This window comes from Salvia hispanica, chromosome 5 (assembly GCF_029641045.1).
Source record: "Salvia hispanica isolate PSC_SH4W2 chromosome 5, Shi_PSC_v1, whole genome shotgun sequence".
Lineage (NCBI taxonomy): Eukaryota > Viridiplantae > Streptophyta > Magnoliopsida > Lamiales > Lamiaceae > Salvia > Salvia hispanica.
This window is the reverse complement of record NC_142696.1, coordinates 27,175,673-27,191,050: the sequence shown is the minus strand read 5'-3', so window position 1 is coordinate 27,191,050 and position 15,378 is coordinate 27,175,673. Positions and strand designations below refer to the sequence as shown.

Here is a 15,378-nt window from a genome sequence, read left to right as displayed (position 1 = left end):
ATGGGTCACTCCTATCATTAACTGATAATAGGGTAGAACTCATGGATTTCTATCATGGTATCATAGCAAATGACCGACTATGGGCAAAAAATTTACTGACCCAGTAATATATGTCTAGGCTTTAAATTTGGCTAGTAGTCCCACTGATCAGAAAAATCCAACTAGTCAGAAAAAAAGAAAAAAAAGTCCAACCCCTCCAAAGTTCACATTGAAGGGTTTGAGGAAAGGTGTTGGCAATTGAAACTAAAAAATATTTCATATAACTATCCCAAACTAATAGTACTAACATACAAATATCTCACATCGGTGGCAATTGAAAATTGAAACTAGTCTACAAATCTCATGGTCACTCCTCCTATCACTAATTGTTTTTAGGATGAAACCAATAAATTTCAATCAATTAGGATCTCTCTAAAGCTTCAATTTGGTCACTTGGATCCTTCTAACTATTACTCCCTCCGTCCGCGAATAAGAGTCTCATTCATCTCCGGCACGGGTTTTAATAAATGTTGAAAAGAGTGGATGGAAGAAAGTTAGTGGAATATGAGTCTCACTTATTTATATTGTTTTAAATGATATGTGAGTAGAATGAGTTGGTGGAATGTGGGGTCTCTTTACCATTTATGGTAATTATGAACCGAGACTCCTATTCGCGGACGGACATAAATGAAAAAACGAGACTCCTATTCGCGGACTGAGGGAGTATGTTATAATTAGGTTCATAGTTGAAGTAAGTATTGCAATTAAACACAAATTAAAATTAAGGTACTTAATTATAATGAATATAAAAGTTGGAGATTCTATTGAATATTGTTTTGAACTATGGGAAATAATATATATGGACGTATGCATATAAGTTTTATTGAAATTTTAATATGCTATACACTTTTTGGAAATTGTTTAGGACCACTCAAATTCGTGAGTATGCTCATTATCTATAGAAGGGGTAGTTGAAACTACTTTGTCAAGGAGACAGCTGTTCACACTGCATGCTTCTCCTCAAGTTTGCAAAAACTTTTACTCCCTTAATATTAACTGCATTTTGGTTTGTTAGATTTAATTAACACATAGGTCGTGGGTTATAATTATAATTCAACAAAGGTTCACTTCGCCTAATATATTATTGCAAATTTGATCTCAACTCTTTTGTGGTTCTCCTTGCTCGTCTCTTCCACTATGTAACTAATAATTTCAGTACGAAACCATTTTCTTAAGTTTCTTGTGAAACAACCTATTTTATGAAAAAGATTAACAAATCAATTAATGCATGAAGTCTCACTACTTGTATGCAAGGTTTTAAAATGGTCACTTAAATGTTATAAGAATGTGAATGTGTTTCCATTTTTCGCATAATTAACAACACAATTATTATGACACCGATTTTGAAGTGTTAGGTTCAATACTACGAATTATAAAAAAAAAAAAATTTGAATTTTGGTTGTGTCACGACTTGGTATGTAGATTGCAATACTAACCTAATTAAAAATATCGCATTTTGGTTGTGTCGTGCTGATATGCTTGTTTAAAATCGTTATATTGAAAGGATAAGGTGTGTTTTTTGCTTTGTCGTCGCTTTTGTCTTGTTCTAGTTGTCTTGTTTGGTGTGGATTGTGGTTGGTCTTGTTTAGCTCATCCTCTTTGTAGTAGTGGTAGTCTAGGGTGTTTTTTCTTCTTTCTTTTTTTACTTGTTGTTTGATTTATCTGAACCTCTGCTCGTCAGATTTCGATTTGAGTATTTTTTTATTATAAAAAAATTGTTATTTCGCATCAAACATAAAAGTAGTGACATTATTGTAATATTCCAAATATCATGTTGAATAAAAATATAAAAAAATGTGCATAAGTTAAGAATTAACTTTGTGAAAATTTAAATAAGTTTCTTGCAATTTGAATTCAAATTTCAAGGTAATATTGACCAATTACATATCACGTACTACACGTGAACTCAAACCAAACTAAGGGTTGAAAAGGTGTACATAGAATTTGGAACTAATTAGCTATTTTGACATGCTTGAATAGTACTTAATGAGCATTTAAACCATAAATAAGCAAGTAATAATTCCAAGTTCCGAAAGTCGACAAATGCTTGATGAAAAATAAGAAAAAAGGGTCCATGCTATGAAAGGTTGATGCATATATTAATTGAGTATATTAATTGAGTATTATAGTTTGTCACGTTTGTGACATACATTACGTCGATTCATCACCAGCTACATTAAACTCTAGTCTATTTCACAGCATGCACTAGTAATAGTATAGGCATCGCCACAAAATAATTCATTTCTGGAAATTTAAATTCATGATAGTTTTGATATTTTGGTGCGCGTCGAAATCAAATATTAATAGGAACTAGGGAGGTTTTAAGTTTGAACTCAGAACTCCTTGATTACGAATCGGAATTGGAATCGGAATTGGAATTGGAATCGGAATTGAATTTAATAAGTTTAATCAAGTCAGGCCTTTCTTATTGGAGTTGGGGGAAATGTAACCTCTAAAATCGTTTCATCAACAAATTAAAAATGTGTAATTAAAATTTGTATTTTCCCAACAGTGACTCTCTAAGAAAATTCCTAGTTCTCAGCCCTTGATGACAAGTCGATTGAGGGTTTCCGATACTAAATGGAAGAATTAATGTGATTAAAGGTCTTATATAACTCTTACCAGCCTTTTATTAATAGAGTTTTGTGAGTAAAGTGGAGTGAGAATAAAAGTACCGAGAAAATAAAAGCGAAAGAGTGATAGTTACATTTTAAGAAATGTGTTATTTAAAGTGGGTCATATAAAGTACTCCCTCCGTCCCAAGGAAGATGACCTTTTGCTTGAGCGGTACGGGAATTTATGCAACTTTATTTTACGTGTTAAATGGAGACAGGAGAGATGGAATGAAATAGAGAGAAAGGTGTTGCCAATTTTAATAATGGATCATCTTGGTTGGGACAAACCAAAAAGGATAGTGGTTAGTGGAGGTCATATTTAGTGGGACGGAGGGAGTATTATTTTAATATTTCCATTATTACATATTTTATTTTATTTATATTAATTTTGTTGTATAAACTTCAAACTTAACCATCGCATTTTACTCCTATTTTAGTTTATAAAACTAATATATAAAAAAAGAATTTACGTTACATTAAATTTTTTTCATCTCTTTTATTTATATTTTTTATAACTGATGTTGAATTAAAGCGTGATTTTATGGATGAACCGACTAGTATACATTAATTAATGAACTTAGAAAATGGTTGACCTTAAGAGAATCTTGTATATAGAAAAGATATAGTAGTAATTTTTATTTACCTTCTTAAAAGAAATATAGCTTTCTGAAAAGTAAAACATTTGAAATAAAAAATTATATAGAAAGCAAATTATTTTTTAAAATAAAAAATAATATAAGATGCATTTCAAAACATAAAGGTATAATACTTTTTTAAATATTTTTCCTCGGACGTAAAGATATCTCTTCAAAATGAAAAAAAGATATGATATTTTCTCAAATGTCTTTCTATCTTAGAGAATAATTTTTCTATAAAAAAAAAGCAAATATTGTAATCTTAAGACTTTACATCTCCATTTATCTCTACCCCTATATATATGTAACACTATAATTGAAATTCAATCACCTCTCTTAATATACGGAAAAATTGGACCAGCTAAAATCAAGATTGAGACTTTCAAAATCAAAATAGTAGTCAGGACCAGCCAAAACAATCAAATTAGTTCGATTAGAATTTCTTTGAAATTAAAGGGGAAATTAAATATACGGCCGCTGTATGAAATTTAGAACTTAAAGTTGGAATTAAAATTTATGAGCATCTTCCAAAATGGAGTACTTATTCCATCACCCCCATTATATTATCTCCAAGTTCATTGACGCAAACATATTTTCAAGAATAAGCATTCACCTTAATTACTTACAATATATTTCACTCTCCCCATAGTCCATATGAACGTGGCACATTTAGGTATCATAAATCCAATATATCTAAGCTAGGCTCCACCAAATTGCATTATTCTCGCCTAGAATAGAGTAATTGACACTATAAACAAGCCAAAAACATAAAATAGCATGTTTCTCTTTTGAACAAATCAAACCCCACTTGCTTTTCACAAACAAATTAAAAGCTAATCACTCCGGTAACAAAATTAAGAAAGCTTTATAGATTGAGTCAATCTCCCATCACGTTAGAGCATTTCAATGAGAATATATTCCTCCCTCCCCAATGAGTATTTTTCAAGCCATTTCAATTATCATTAAATAATTCCCCTTTTCATTTCCTGAATCCCGACATATAATGCTGGAACTGGTTGCCCTCTTTCCATTATTATTACAACTTATCCTCACTCACACACACATTAGTTGGCATGTCTTGTGTAGTCCTATCACTACCCCACACCTTCATATTCACAATATTCATAACTCCCAATTTAATTCAAATTTTTAAGAACATTTGAATGATCAAAATTGCCATAGCATAGCTACATTATAGACTTAATAGTGTCTACAACAAGAAGAAAAAAGTGAAAAAACATATATGATCTTGTTACATGTAACAATACTAGCTAGATTTCTTACATTTTTATTTTCATATTCACATCTTGAATCTAATAACACTCCTTCCTCCTATTGTACGAACTCCCTGTTGAGATCGAGTCGTCGTGTTGGGAGTTTGAAGACGAAGAGGTGTTGCATTCATATTCACATTCACACTCGAGATCCTCGAACCCCCAGAACTCTTCACGATCTTCTTCTTCCTCCGGAATTTTCCATTTCTCCGGGTCGATTTCCTCCTCCGATGATATCACCTCCACCACCTGCCCACATTTGTAGCTCCAAATTTTATTTACTAACATTAATTAAATAGATTATATTCTCATTAATATCATAGAAGGTATCTTAAAAAGTTTACAAAAGTCAGACACATAAATGGAAACAAAGGTTAAGACAAAACTGATAGCTTTGCTGGATCGTATCAAATTGAGCAGACAGTGTTATCGTTAGAACAATTGATTAATCATGAAATCGATATTGTTCATGTACTGTACATGGAATTGTTCTTGTCCAAACAAAATTGGGTTGATTCTTTACATTTTCTTGAGTGAAATTAAAATACTTAAAAAAAATTAAGTAGACCCTTTAATTAAGGTTTATACCTGGCACTACTAATGCACACTGCATAATATTATTGACTAATAAAGCATAAAGATTGTAGTTAGGTGAGGCACGGACATCAAAAGAAGATAAATTAATTCACATAAATATAGGTGATGCATGCATTAGTCATATGATGTTAAAAGTTTTACTTTTAGATAATAATCAAATCTTTGGATGATAGCAAGAATTCATAGTCGGCAGAGATCTTGAACAGAGTTCTAAAACGATTAAATTAAACAGGCGTGCCAAATTAATTGATATTAATTAATGTCATTATCTCTAATTTCAACACAAGTTTAGGTGAATCACCGCATCTAAATGGCATGGAATTAGGCTACACCTCAACCAGATATTGACATGAATGTAATACAAAAAAAAAACTCCATCTTATCACTACAATTCTCATGCTTGATTTTTTCTAAGCCTTTCATAAAGTAATCACAATGAAAAAAAATAATGCTACTTGTTATGATATTCAAATTTCAAAGACAAGGATCAAATTCAATTAAAAAATGCTAAGACAGAAAACCTTTGTCGTTTCATTGTTTAAACAAAGATTGAAATTGCTAAAGAAAACACATTACATTACCTCAGTAATGGTGGGACGCCAAATTGGAGACGCGCGTATGCAGAGAGAGGCTGCAAAGGCGAGCCGGTTGAGGTGGACGATGTTGTAGTCATCGCCAAGCCTTGGATCAATGACCTCTTTCAAATCTCCTCGGCTTAGTATAGGCTTGGCCTAGCTCATCATCAAAGAATAACAAATAAGCTATATATATGATAAAACAAAACGACGTAGTATTGAGGTCTGGGAAATGATAGTAGTAATTACCCAGCTATGCAAGCTTTGATGAGAACTATCAACAGGCCTCTTGCCAGAAACAAGCTCTAGCAAGAATACACCGAATGCAAACACGTCTGTCTTCTCGTCCACAACTCCGTGCATGAAATACTCCGGTGCCAAATGCCTACCAACAACAACCACGACTTTAATTGATTATCACACTTGCTTTAATTCAACAAAGAATTTTTGCAATTAATTAATTTATTTGTACCCGAATGTTCCTTCTATTGGAGCAATGGAGTGATGACTCCATTGTGATGGAAGCCATTTTGCTAGACCAAAATCTGATATCTGAAACAGAGGGGTCATGAATCAATGAATGCATAATATAGGATTTTTTTTGTTTGGTAACAAAATTTTTGGTTAGTGGTTACCATACCTGTGGCTCAAAATCTTCATCTAGTAAAATATTGGAAGACTTAATGTCTCTGTGAATTATTCTCCTAGGACAATTGTTGTGTAAATAGTGTATCCCTTTTGCAGTTCCAAGAGCAATTTTGTACCTTGTTGTCCAGTCCAATGCAGGCAGTTTCTCATCTAATTAAGTAATTACACAAGGAAAATTTGTAAGAAAAAAAAGAAAAAAAAAGGAAAAGTGTATAGTAGTTACCATGAAGAAGAGAAGCAACAGAGCCTTTGGAAGAGAAGTGGAAAATGAGATAAAGGCCGTTGTCGATGCAGCAGCCGAGAAGGGGCGTGACATTTGGATGGGAAACATGTGCCAAGGTTCCGATTTCGGTCAAGAATTCCTTCTCTTTCCTCTCGTCGTTTTGGGCCTTGGTCAAGCGCTTCACCGCGATGGCCTGCCCGTTTTGAAGCACTCCTCTATACACCTCCGCGAACCCTCCCTTCCCCACCATATTCTCTTGAGAGAAGGCGTTGGTGGCGGAGGAGATTTCGTCGTAGGAGTAGCATTTCCATGTGGGCTTTTGAAAATTCTCCCGGGGCTTCTCGTCTTGTAAGTCTTCATCGAAGGCGTGGCGTTTGAGGGAGAAAAGCCTCTTCAAGCTCCCTGTCCGGATGTATCTCATGCTTTTGGTAGGGAAGAAAAGAATGTGTTTCTATGTTTCATAACAGGACAGAAACACAAGGGACTACTAATTCTACTTGGGTTGGGGAAGGAGTCAAATATAAGTCTGTGTCTATGTGGATTCTATATATATTTAGTAGTAACCAAAAACTAAATGATTGGAGTGGTTGGCCAAGAAAAAATACTCCTAAGCTTTTGGGAAAATAATTAGAAAAATGATGTGCCCCCATTTACAGTTGTATTGAGAAGGAATTCCCATGGAGCTTATCACATTTGCAGCATTAAATGAGGTTCACAACAATAGATTATTGGTGAGTTCGGTTTGGAATTTGGCTTACAAATGTCTTTGAGTGAAATACACTTCTCAATTGCCATTTCTGAGTAATTCAAATATTTGCATGCTTCCTTTTGCTTTTACTACTTTCAATCAGTTACCCATATCAATTATATTTGATTATAAATCTTTCTTCATCTCATTCTTTTTACAATTTACACATATGATATTGATTTATGCATAAATAATGTATTCATAGCTTATTCTGATTTTGATTCTTGTATCTAGTACGTATATCTCAAAAATATAAACAAACATAATTAGATCCTCGAATTTTTGAAAGCACAAGAGCCATGCTTCTCTCACTATATCAACGCTGGATTCCATCGCCTTTCCCTCTTTCCAATGCATGCTTTTTATGTTTATAAAAATCACATAAAACCTTTTCTATCTAATTTTATTCTTATATTTAACCATTTAATTTTAAAATTAGTGATATCCTTGAAAAGTGTTTAGTTACATGTAAAGTGTTTATTCTTGACCCCATATGTGTACCACATGACCTGTTGAGAAAATATGAAAATATACACAATGATCGATAACTCACCCACACAAAAGCTGGTATTCAGGTAAGATTAGTGCTTCTTTGCTTGAATAATTCCAATTTCTCCCTTTGCATTTTGTATCCTCGTTATGCCAGACTCTCATAAATATTCCGTTGCCAAACAATTTCTCACCGCCATCGGACTACGACGAGCAGGGCAGAGCCTGGATTTCAATTCAACGGGGACAAAAATATATTGAAGAAGAAATACTAAAAGTTTGAGAAGGGACATTTATAAAGGAAATAAATTTTTTTTAAAAATTATATAACAAAATAGTACTACATGACATATATTGAGGAGGGACAAAAGCCCCTTGTCCTCCCCTATTAGATCCGCCCATGACGACGAGCAAGGGTGAGCACACAAATAGCTTGATACAATCACACCATCAATGCTGAAGATATCGAGCCCCAAACTGAGAAGATTGACCAACAAGATCAACCGGCCGAGACTAGATCAGTGGGAGAAACCTAAGGCCCCAGACCACTATCAAAATTACATGTATCGTTAGTCAGTTTTAATTACTTTATTTTAGGTTATTTTATTTTGAAGTTAAATATTTTAATGAGTCGAGCATAATTATAAGCTTAATTGTAGGTTTTCTTTGTTGGTTCCTTCCTAGAATGTAAACGAGATTTGAAACAAAAAAATCGCTATTTAGTGGAAGACATATTTCCGCTATTTCCGCCACTAAATCTTATATATCCGCCATTAAATGGATTTAGTGGCAGATTAGTGGCAGATTCAAACCGCAATTTAATATTTGCCACTAAAAAACCAGTGGCGGATAAATTTCCGCCACTAAAATTTACTGACAGATTAGCAACGAAAAATAGTGTAACGCCCCACTTTTTCAAACCCTAGTTTTCGGGTTATAAAATTTTTTCATTAAATGCCTTAAATGCTATGATATGTGGATTAATTGATGAGTGATTAATTACATGATGTCTTTGTGACCTAATTGTGTATGAGAGTTGAGATTGAGTTGAATAGTCAACTTGTTGAAAAATGACGTGGCTATTGAATAGTCAAAGATGTGGAAAATATGACGTGGCCGTTGAAAGGTCAATGCGTTGAGAAAATGAAGTGAAAGTGAAGAAATGATTGATTTGGTGTGAATATTTGGTGCGGAATAATATAATTGTGGTGAATTATTTTTCTAAGGGATGAGTGGGAATTTAATAGGAGCATTATTTAAGTATGTGGAATTTTCGATCCCTCCTATTATTATTTGGAGAAGAAATCATATTTTTTTTCTTGGATTTAATTATTTGCTTGGGATAATTATCCGAATTAAATCCAAAGTCCAATTATACTTTAATTCCACCTTGGATTTTTCGAAAACTCCACCTTTGATTTCCATGAGATTTTTCGAAAATCTCATATAATAGGGAAGAAGGAATTGTTTATTATATTATTTGATCCCTTATTTATTCTCTTCCATGAATAAATGTAAATATGCTAGAATATCTTACCATATCTTGCCATATCCTAATTTAATTAGGATTTTATTAAATTCCCTTTTGAAGAAATCAAATTACACGCCTATTTCCTTTTATTTGGAGAGGATTTAATTATTTTATTTTGCTCCGTGATATATTATTCTACTCCGTGAAATATTTGAATTAAATCATAGGCTAATTAAATAGCCTAGAATTTTCGAATTTCCCTTAATTCTCTCTAAAATCACGCCAACTACTATTTTCAAATCTCTCCATATCTTCTCAAATCTTTAATTTATTTAATTAAAGATATTATTTTGGCACTCTATAAATACATGAGAGATCCTAAACCCTAGCAACACAAATCACGCCCCACTCCTCCCTAATTTTCGAAATCTCTCTCTCCCACTCTCTCCAAAAATTTCTTCTACTTTCTTCAAGATTTCTTCATCAATTGAGAAGAATCCAAGTTGAAATTCAAGAATTTATTGAAGAATCAAGGCATATAACTTGTTTCTACCGTTCGTTCTTTTGGAAAAGGTATTTTCTATATTAATCTTTCTTCTTCTACCGATCAATTGGTATTCTTGAGTCCACATGCATTTAGATTGAGTGAAGGGGAATTAAATTTATGAATTTGGGATGCATGTGATAAGTGTGTGTGTGTGCGTGCACGCCTCGGAAGGCGTGCACATGTGTTGTGTTCGTATGCGTGTGTTGTGTGTGTAGAACACTCATGCGTGACACGATTTAATGGTGAATCTGGAGTTGTTATTCGAATAAAAATGATATACTAATCGTACCTTGATTTTGGATGGTGATATTAAAGATTTATCGATGGGAAAAAGGGAAACGTGGGAACATGCATGATTTGAAATCAATGTTCGAAACTGATTTGTGATACGCCTAATTTAAAGGTGATACTTCGCGCTCTCAGTGTGATAAACGAGGAGAAGAGAATACTTTCGAGCTAAGCCGATAAAGTGGGCTTTCTTTTAAAATAAGGACATTGTCCTAAACTGATATTGATGAGAATGAAATATGTGTTATCATGCCTTGATTTGTTTTGTCGTGCCTATCCCTCGTGGCTATGCCACTATTGATTTAATCGAATTCGGATCCTTGTAGAGCCGCAAACTCTACTTGGGTTAGTGTACACCAATGTTAGACCGAGTGCTGGCGTACGGGTCGGCCGGTCTAGTGACCTGGATTGCGGCCGCATTCCTTGTCACGTAGAATGAGGATATGGTAAACGTCGATGAGAAAAATGGTTGCACGACCGTGATTTTGGATAAATGATATATATTGTGGTGCCTCGGCCTATCTAAAGATAAAACCCCGATGGACACTTGAAAATAGCATGATAACTATTTTTTGTGATAAAACTGTTTTCGGCAATGAGTCCACTGAGTATGATTATAGTACTCAGCCCTGCATGTGTTTTCCCTATGTGCAGGTTGAGCGGTGACGAGCGGGCGGCGGTGTTGAGTAGGAAATAATAACATGATCTGCTGAAACTTTAAGTGTCATTGTGTCTCCATACATAGCTTCACTTCTCTCTTGGTCGCTTCCGCTTAAACATGAAAACTTGTGATCTTTTGGTTGGGTTGAATTATTTTATTTCGTGGGAATATTTTGGATATGAAACAGATGAGATTATTTTGGAACTTTGCTATTTCGGAGCATTTATTGTGATAGCCTTTTTTTTGTTGGATTCCATTGCTAAGGCATTATTCTTCTCCTACTTAATTGTTCATTAAATGCCCTGGTAAGTTACCTTTAAATGAGACCCTAGCCTATGATCTTTGTTGCATTTAAGTCTTCCTAGATAGCGATCGCCATTATTATTGTACCCTAAAATGGCGGGTCGTTACAAATAGTTTGCCAGAGAAAATCCCAGCAAACCCTAGTCTGCTCGACGGGAAGCCCCAATGATGGATACTGATGATCTCTTGGTCGACGAGCTATAGTCTATCCATCACTCTTATTAGGATTAAAACCATAACATCAGATACTGATCTTTGATCGCCGAGCTATAGGCCGTCGATCACCCTCGTTAGGATTTACACCCTAACACTGCTGGGGTTTGTATACTGATAGTTGTTTCGATCTACATGTACTTGTATAGTTAGGCAAACGTATGTATACGAGAAGCCCTAACTCCACTTCTAACCTTAACGAAATTAAATAATATTAATAATGTTTATTTTATACTCCCTCCGTCTCATAATAGATGTCACACTTTCCTTTTTAGTTTGTTCCACAAAAAATGTCACACTTCATTTTCTAGAAAGAGCTCACTTTCACATTAATATAAATATACTATTTTCTTTTTCCCCCTAACACACAAAACAACATCACTTAAAATCTCGTGTCAATCTCCAAGTGTGCCATCTATTATGGGACAGAGGGAGTAATAAATATATGTGAAAACATATACTCCCTGCGTCCCACAAGAATATGAACATTTGGTTAGACACGAGTTTTAATGCACAATTGATAAAGTAAGAGAGAAGTACAAAGAAAAAAGGAATTAAAGTATTGTTAGTGGAGAATGGTCCCACCTCATTAGAGAGTAATTAGTTTCTAAATTTTGAAAGTGCATCTTCTTGTGGGACGGACTAAAAGAAAGAGTGCATATTCTTGTGGAACGAAAGGGGTATAAAATCAACAAGTCTAATGTTCTGCATTGTAGGTGAGCTTTATTCTCCAATAACATGCTCCAATAGGTATTTCTTTTTCTATCTCTATCCTATTTTCATGAGACTGAAAGGAGTATTTTATCATGCATATTCAAATTCTATAATTATATTTTGAAAAGTAATCTAATGAGATATTTTGAAAATGATAAATTAATATAAAAATTTAGGACAAACATTCTTAAATCATGTTAAATCATAATGAAAATGGAAAATATGGGATTCTAAATTATGTTGAATTGATACTATGCTCGGCTATGAGCTAGGCCTGAAGCTGTAACGAATGAAAGTGGACCAATTTATTTGTGACCTGGCCCGTGATGGATTGGGCTGAGCCCAATTGATAATTCTCTTTTAGGTTGCCGAGGTTTATCTTTGCTAAACCCAAAATCTTTCAAAATCCCCAATTCTTTCAAAATCCCCAAATCTCAGCCGTCCGCCATGAGCGACCGCCGCGACAGGGACAGAGATAGAAACAGAGACCGAGATCGTGACCGGAAAAGAGTCCGCGACGACCGTGACCTCGATCGCGACCGCGACCGAGACCGCGATCGTAGCAGACGCTCCCACTCTCGCACGCCCGACCGCACAAGATCCCGGCACACACGCTCTCGAACTCGTTCGCCCGACGAGAGGGACCGCCACCGCCACAGACACCGCCACCACCGCTCTCGCTCTCGCTCCCCTACCTCCCCTGCTCGTAAGCGCCTCAAGGACGACGTCGTTCTCAAGGACAAGGACGACGCCGTTTCGAAGGATAAGAAGCAGAAGGAGAACGCCTCTGCTGGCAGTGATGATGTGAATAAGGATCTGGAATTGATGGATGAGGATGAGATGGAGATGATGAAGAAATTCGGCATTCCAGCGGGGTTCGATTCCACCAAGGGGAAGCCGGTGGCAGGAAACGACGTCGGTGCGGTGAGGAAAGTCACGAAGCGGCAGCCACGCCAGTACATGAACCGCCGCGGCGGATTCAATCGCCCTCTCCCTCCCGAGCGTAATCGTTGATAACTGACCATTGCCTGCAGGTTAGGGTTTCGGTTTAATTGATGCTCATATCGTGATTGGGATAGTTTTTTCCGCTTCAATTGTAATATACCTGAAGCACATTAAATTGGCTTATGATTCATGTTTTAAGATGAACAATTGATGCAGATATTTTGTGCAAGCGCTTTCTCTAGTGAATTCTTAGTGAGCTTTTGGTTACTTACTTGCGTATTTGATTAAACAACGTGCTAGATTATTCTGGAACTGTTGTTGAATATATGTAGTTGTAATGCAGATAGAAGCGTGCGATGATCTTCATTGAACTAGGAGATATTTTCGTTGATTAAATTGGACAACTGAAGAAGATGTAAGACTTCCATTAACTTGTTTAATGGAAAATGCTTCTGTGCAATTTCCCAGAATTGTTTCTGATTCTAATGTGATTCCAATTTCTCTATGCTGTATACTAAACAGTATATTTCTGTAACCTTTGGCTGCTTACAAATACTGTTGCTGGTGGCTAAGAGGGTTCAATCATGATATTGGTAACTGTTGGTTTTCTCCCCTGTTGCGGAAGCTTGTCTTTGTGTTTTTCATGTTTCTTTGCTGATAAATGTGGTGTTTCTTTAACTACAATGTCTGAAATATACTGTTAGAGAATGAAAGCTTGAGAAGGAGAGTTTGTAGTCACATACACTTTTTTGAGCAGAAAATAGTTGTAATGAAAATTAAGAATTGATAGCTCCATCCAAGAAGGTCCTCTTTCCTTCGCGGATAGCCTTGGCAATTATCTCCACTTTCAAGCATATATATTGAAGCATGATGATATGTTTCTGTGTGTTTTTGAAAAGACTGTCTTTTTAGTCTTAATGCAGTTAGAACAAGTACGCGTTGACCATCCCTCGAACACCCCTTCTTGTTTAAATCAAGAGAGACGATTGCAGTTGATGTATGACTTCCACTGGGCTGAGTGGAGAATGTGTTTGTGCCATTTTTTACTAGGTTGCAAGTACTCAACTATGTTCTTTCTGTAGTGATGAGCATGTTTTTCCAACTAGTTGAGTTATTAACATCATATTCATGTAACTTTACTCTATACTGTCTTGAGAGATACTATTATGAGAATTACTGCGTTGAGTTTTGTATAGTTGTTAACATTAATGCTCCTTGGCTGAGTTGGCTCCTGTGTGACTGTCTTCATCCTTTGCAGCGTACTTGTTATTACATTGATGTTTCTACATCTGCATTTCATCACGAAGGTGATTGTTATTACAAAGGGTCAATGTTTGTAGTAGTACTACTTTCTTTTGTTGTTAACTCTTGATCATCATTCCTTGCTAGGAAATGCTCTGATAGTATGACTTGTACATATATGACTGCTCTATTCATTTTGATGCCCCAAAAAATTCCGTGACAATATTCTGTTACATACATAGAGATAAATGTATTCCGATTTTCTATGTTGATGTAACAGGTTGAGTATTTGGTATGCTTGCTCTAGTTGGTTCTTTTTTTTTTAGAATTTAGCTTTAGGCTTGTGGATGAGAAAGGCCATGTACTTGGTGTCGTCGCCAAGCAGCGGGTGTAAGCATTCGGGTTCACTGCCTTGCATCCTTCAAATTTATACAAAATGTGAGATGTGTCTGCATACCTAAACAAGGGCAGAATTTGAGATTGTGTCCTACCTTGTGAGTGAGTGAGAGAGTCGGTCTTCCATCATAATATCTTCGTTTAGATAATGCGGGCTTTAACATAAATTGAGCCTCGGTTTTGTACAAGTTCATTAGCTGCAATAGAATAATATTAACTGAACGTCCAAGCCCAAGTTATGAGAAAGGCTTCCTCTAAATTTAAATTATTTTGTGTTTAAGATATGAATATTTACTATTAATTAATTTAAGTTTACTATATGACTTTAATTAATTAATACTCTCTCAGTCCCTTTATAGTAGAGACATTTTTTTTCGACACGGGATTTAAGGAAAATTGTTTTAAATGAGTTAAGTAAAAGGAGAATAAAGTAGAAAAGATAAAATAGATAGATGAAGAGAGAGTAAAGTAAGTGAGAAGTATTTTTTGCCAAAAAAGAAATGACTCAGACTACAGTGGAATAATCTAAAAAGAAATATGACTCCGCTATTTTTTTCAAGAATGATATAGTTTAAAATAAATTATTTACTTTCTCTGTTTAATCTAAAAAGAAATATGACTCAGCTATTTTTTTCAAGAATGATATAGTTTAAAATAAATTATTTACTTCCTCTGTTTCATAAAAATATGGGCAACGGATATGGCATGGAAGACAAAATTGTTAGAGTAGGATATAATAACTTAATGGTTCAATT

General features: G+C 34.9%; 2 protein-coding genes across 10 annotated transcripts; one reads left to right on the top strand and one right to left on the bottom strand.

Moving 5' to 3' along the window:
• Window positions 1-4,453: 4,453 nt before the first annotated feature.
• LOC125187174 (Protein kinase superfamily protein) lies at window positions 4,454-7,171 on the bottom strand. The gene is made up of 6 exons (XM_048083703.2): window positions 6,607-7,171; window positions 6,376-6,533; window positions 6,208-6,287; window positions 5,985-6,120; window positions 5,742-5,891; window positions 4,454-4,812 (listed from the first exon to the last, which is right to left on the bottom strand). The coding sequence occupies exons 1-6, from the start codon at window positions 7,025-7,027 to the stop codon at window positions 4,603-4,605; spliced, it is 1,155 nt and encodes a 384-aa protein (XP_047939660.1). The 5' UTR covers window positions 7,028-7,171; the 3' UTR covers window positions 4,454-4,602.
• A 5,265-nt stretch (window positions 7,172-12,436) lies between these two features.
• LOC125190843 (U4/U6.U5 small nuclear ribonucleoprotein) lies at window positions 12,437-14,217 on the top strand. Of its 9 annotated transcripts, none has more exons than XR_007170979.2 (4): window positions 12,437-13,074; window positions 13,329-13,400; window positions 13,508-13,578; window positions 13,909-14,217. XR_007170979.2 is itself a non-coding variant. In XM_048088251.2 (2 exons), exon 1 carries the CDS (start codon window positions 12,488-12,490, stop codon window positions 13,052-13,054), a length of 567 nt encoding a protein of 188 aa, XP_047944208.1. In that variant the 5' UTR covers window positions 12,437-12,487; the 3' UTR covers window positions 13,055-13,074; window positions 13,898-14,217. The 9 variants fall into 9 exon arrangements, 2 of the variants coding, with proteins under 2 accessions (XP_047944208.1, XP_047944207.1); XR_007170978.2 differs by having other exon boundaries at window positions 13,898-14,217; XR_007170980.2 differs by lacking the exon at window positions 13,508-13,578.
• The last annotated feature ends 1,161 nt before the right edge of the window (window positions 14,218-15,378 follow it).

Excerpts from the sequence above, each read along its gene's own strand:
- LOC125190843 (XM_048088251.2), top strand. The coding sequence starts at position 12,488 with ATGAGCGACCGCCGCGACAGGGACAGAGATAGAAACAGAGACCGAGAT.
- LOC125187174 (XM_048083703.2), bottom strand. The coding sequence starts at position 7,027 with ATGAGATACATCCGGACAGGGAGCTTGAAGAGGCTTTTCTCCCTCAAA. Across the intron at positions 6,534-6,606 it reads TGTTGCTTCTCTTCTTCATG|ATGAGAAACTGCCTGCATTG; the intron begins GTAACTACTATA and ends TTACTTAATTAG. Across the intron at positions 4,813-5,741 it reads GGCGTCCCACCATTACTGAG|GTGGTGGAGGTGATATCATC; the intron begins GTAATGTAATGT and ends AAATGTGGGCAG.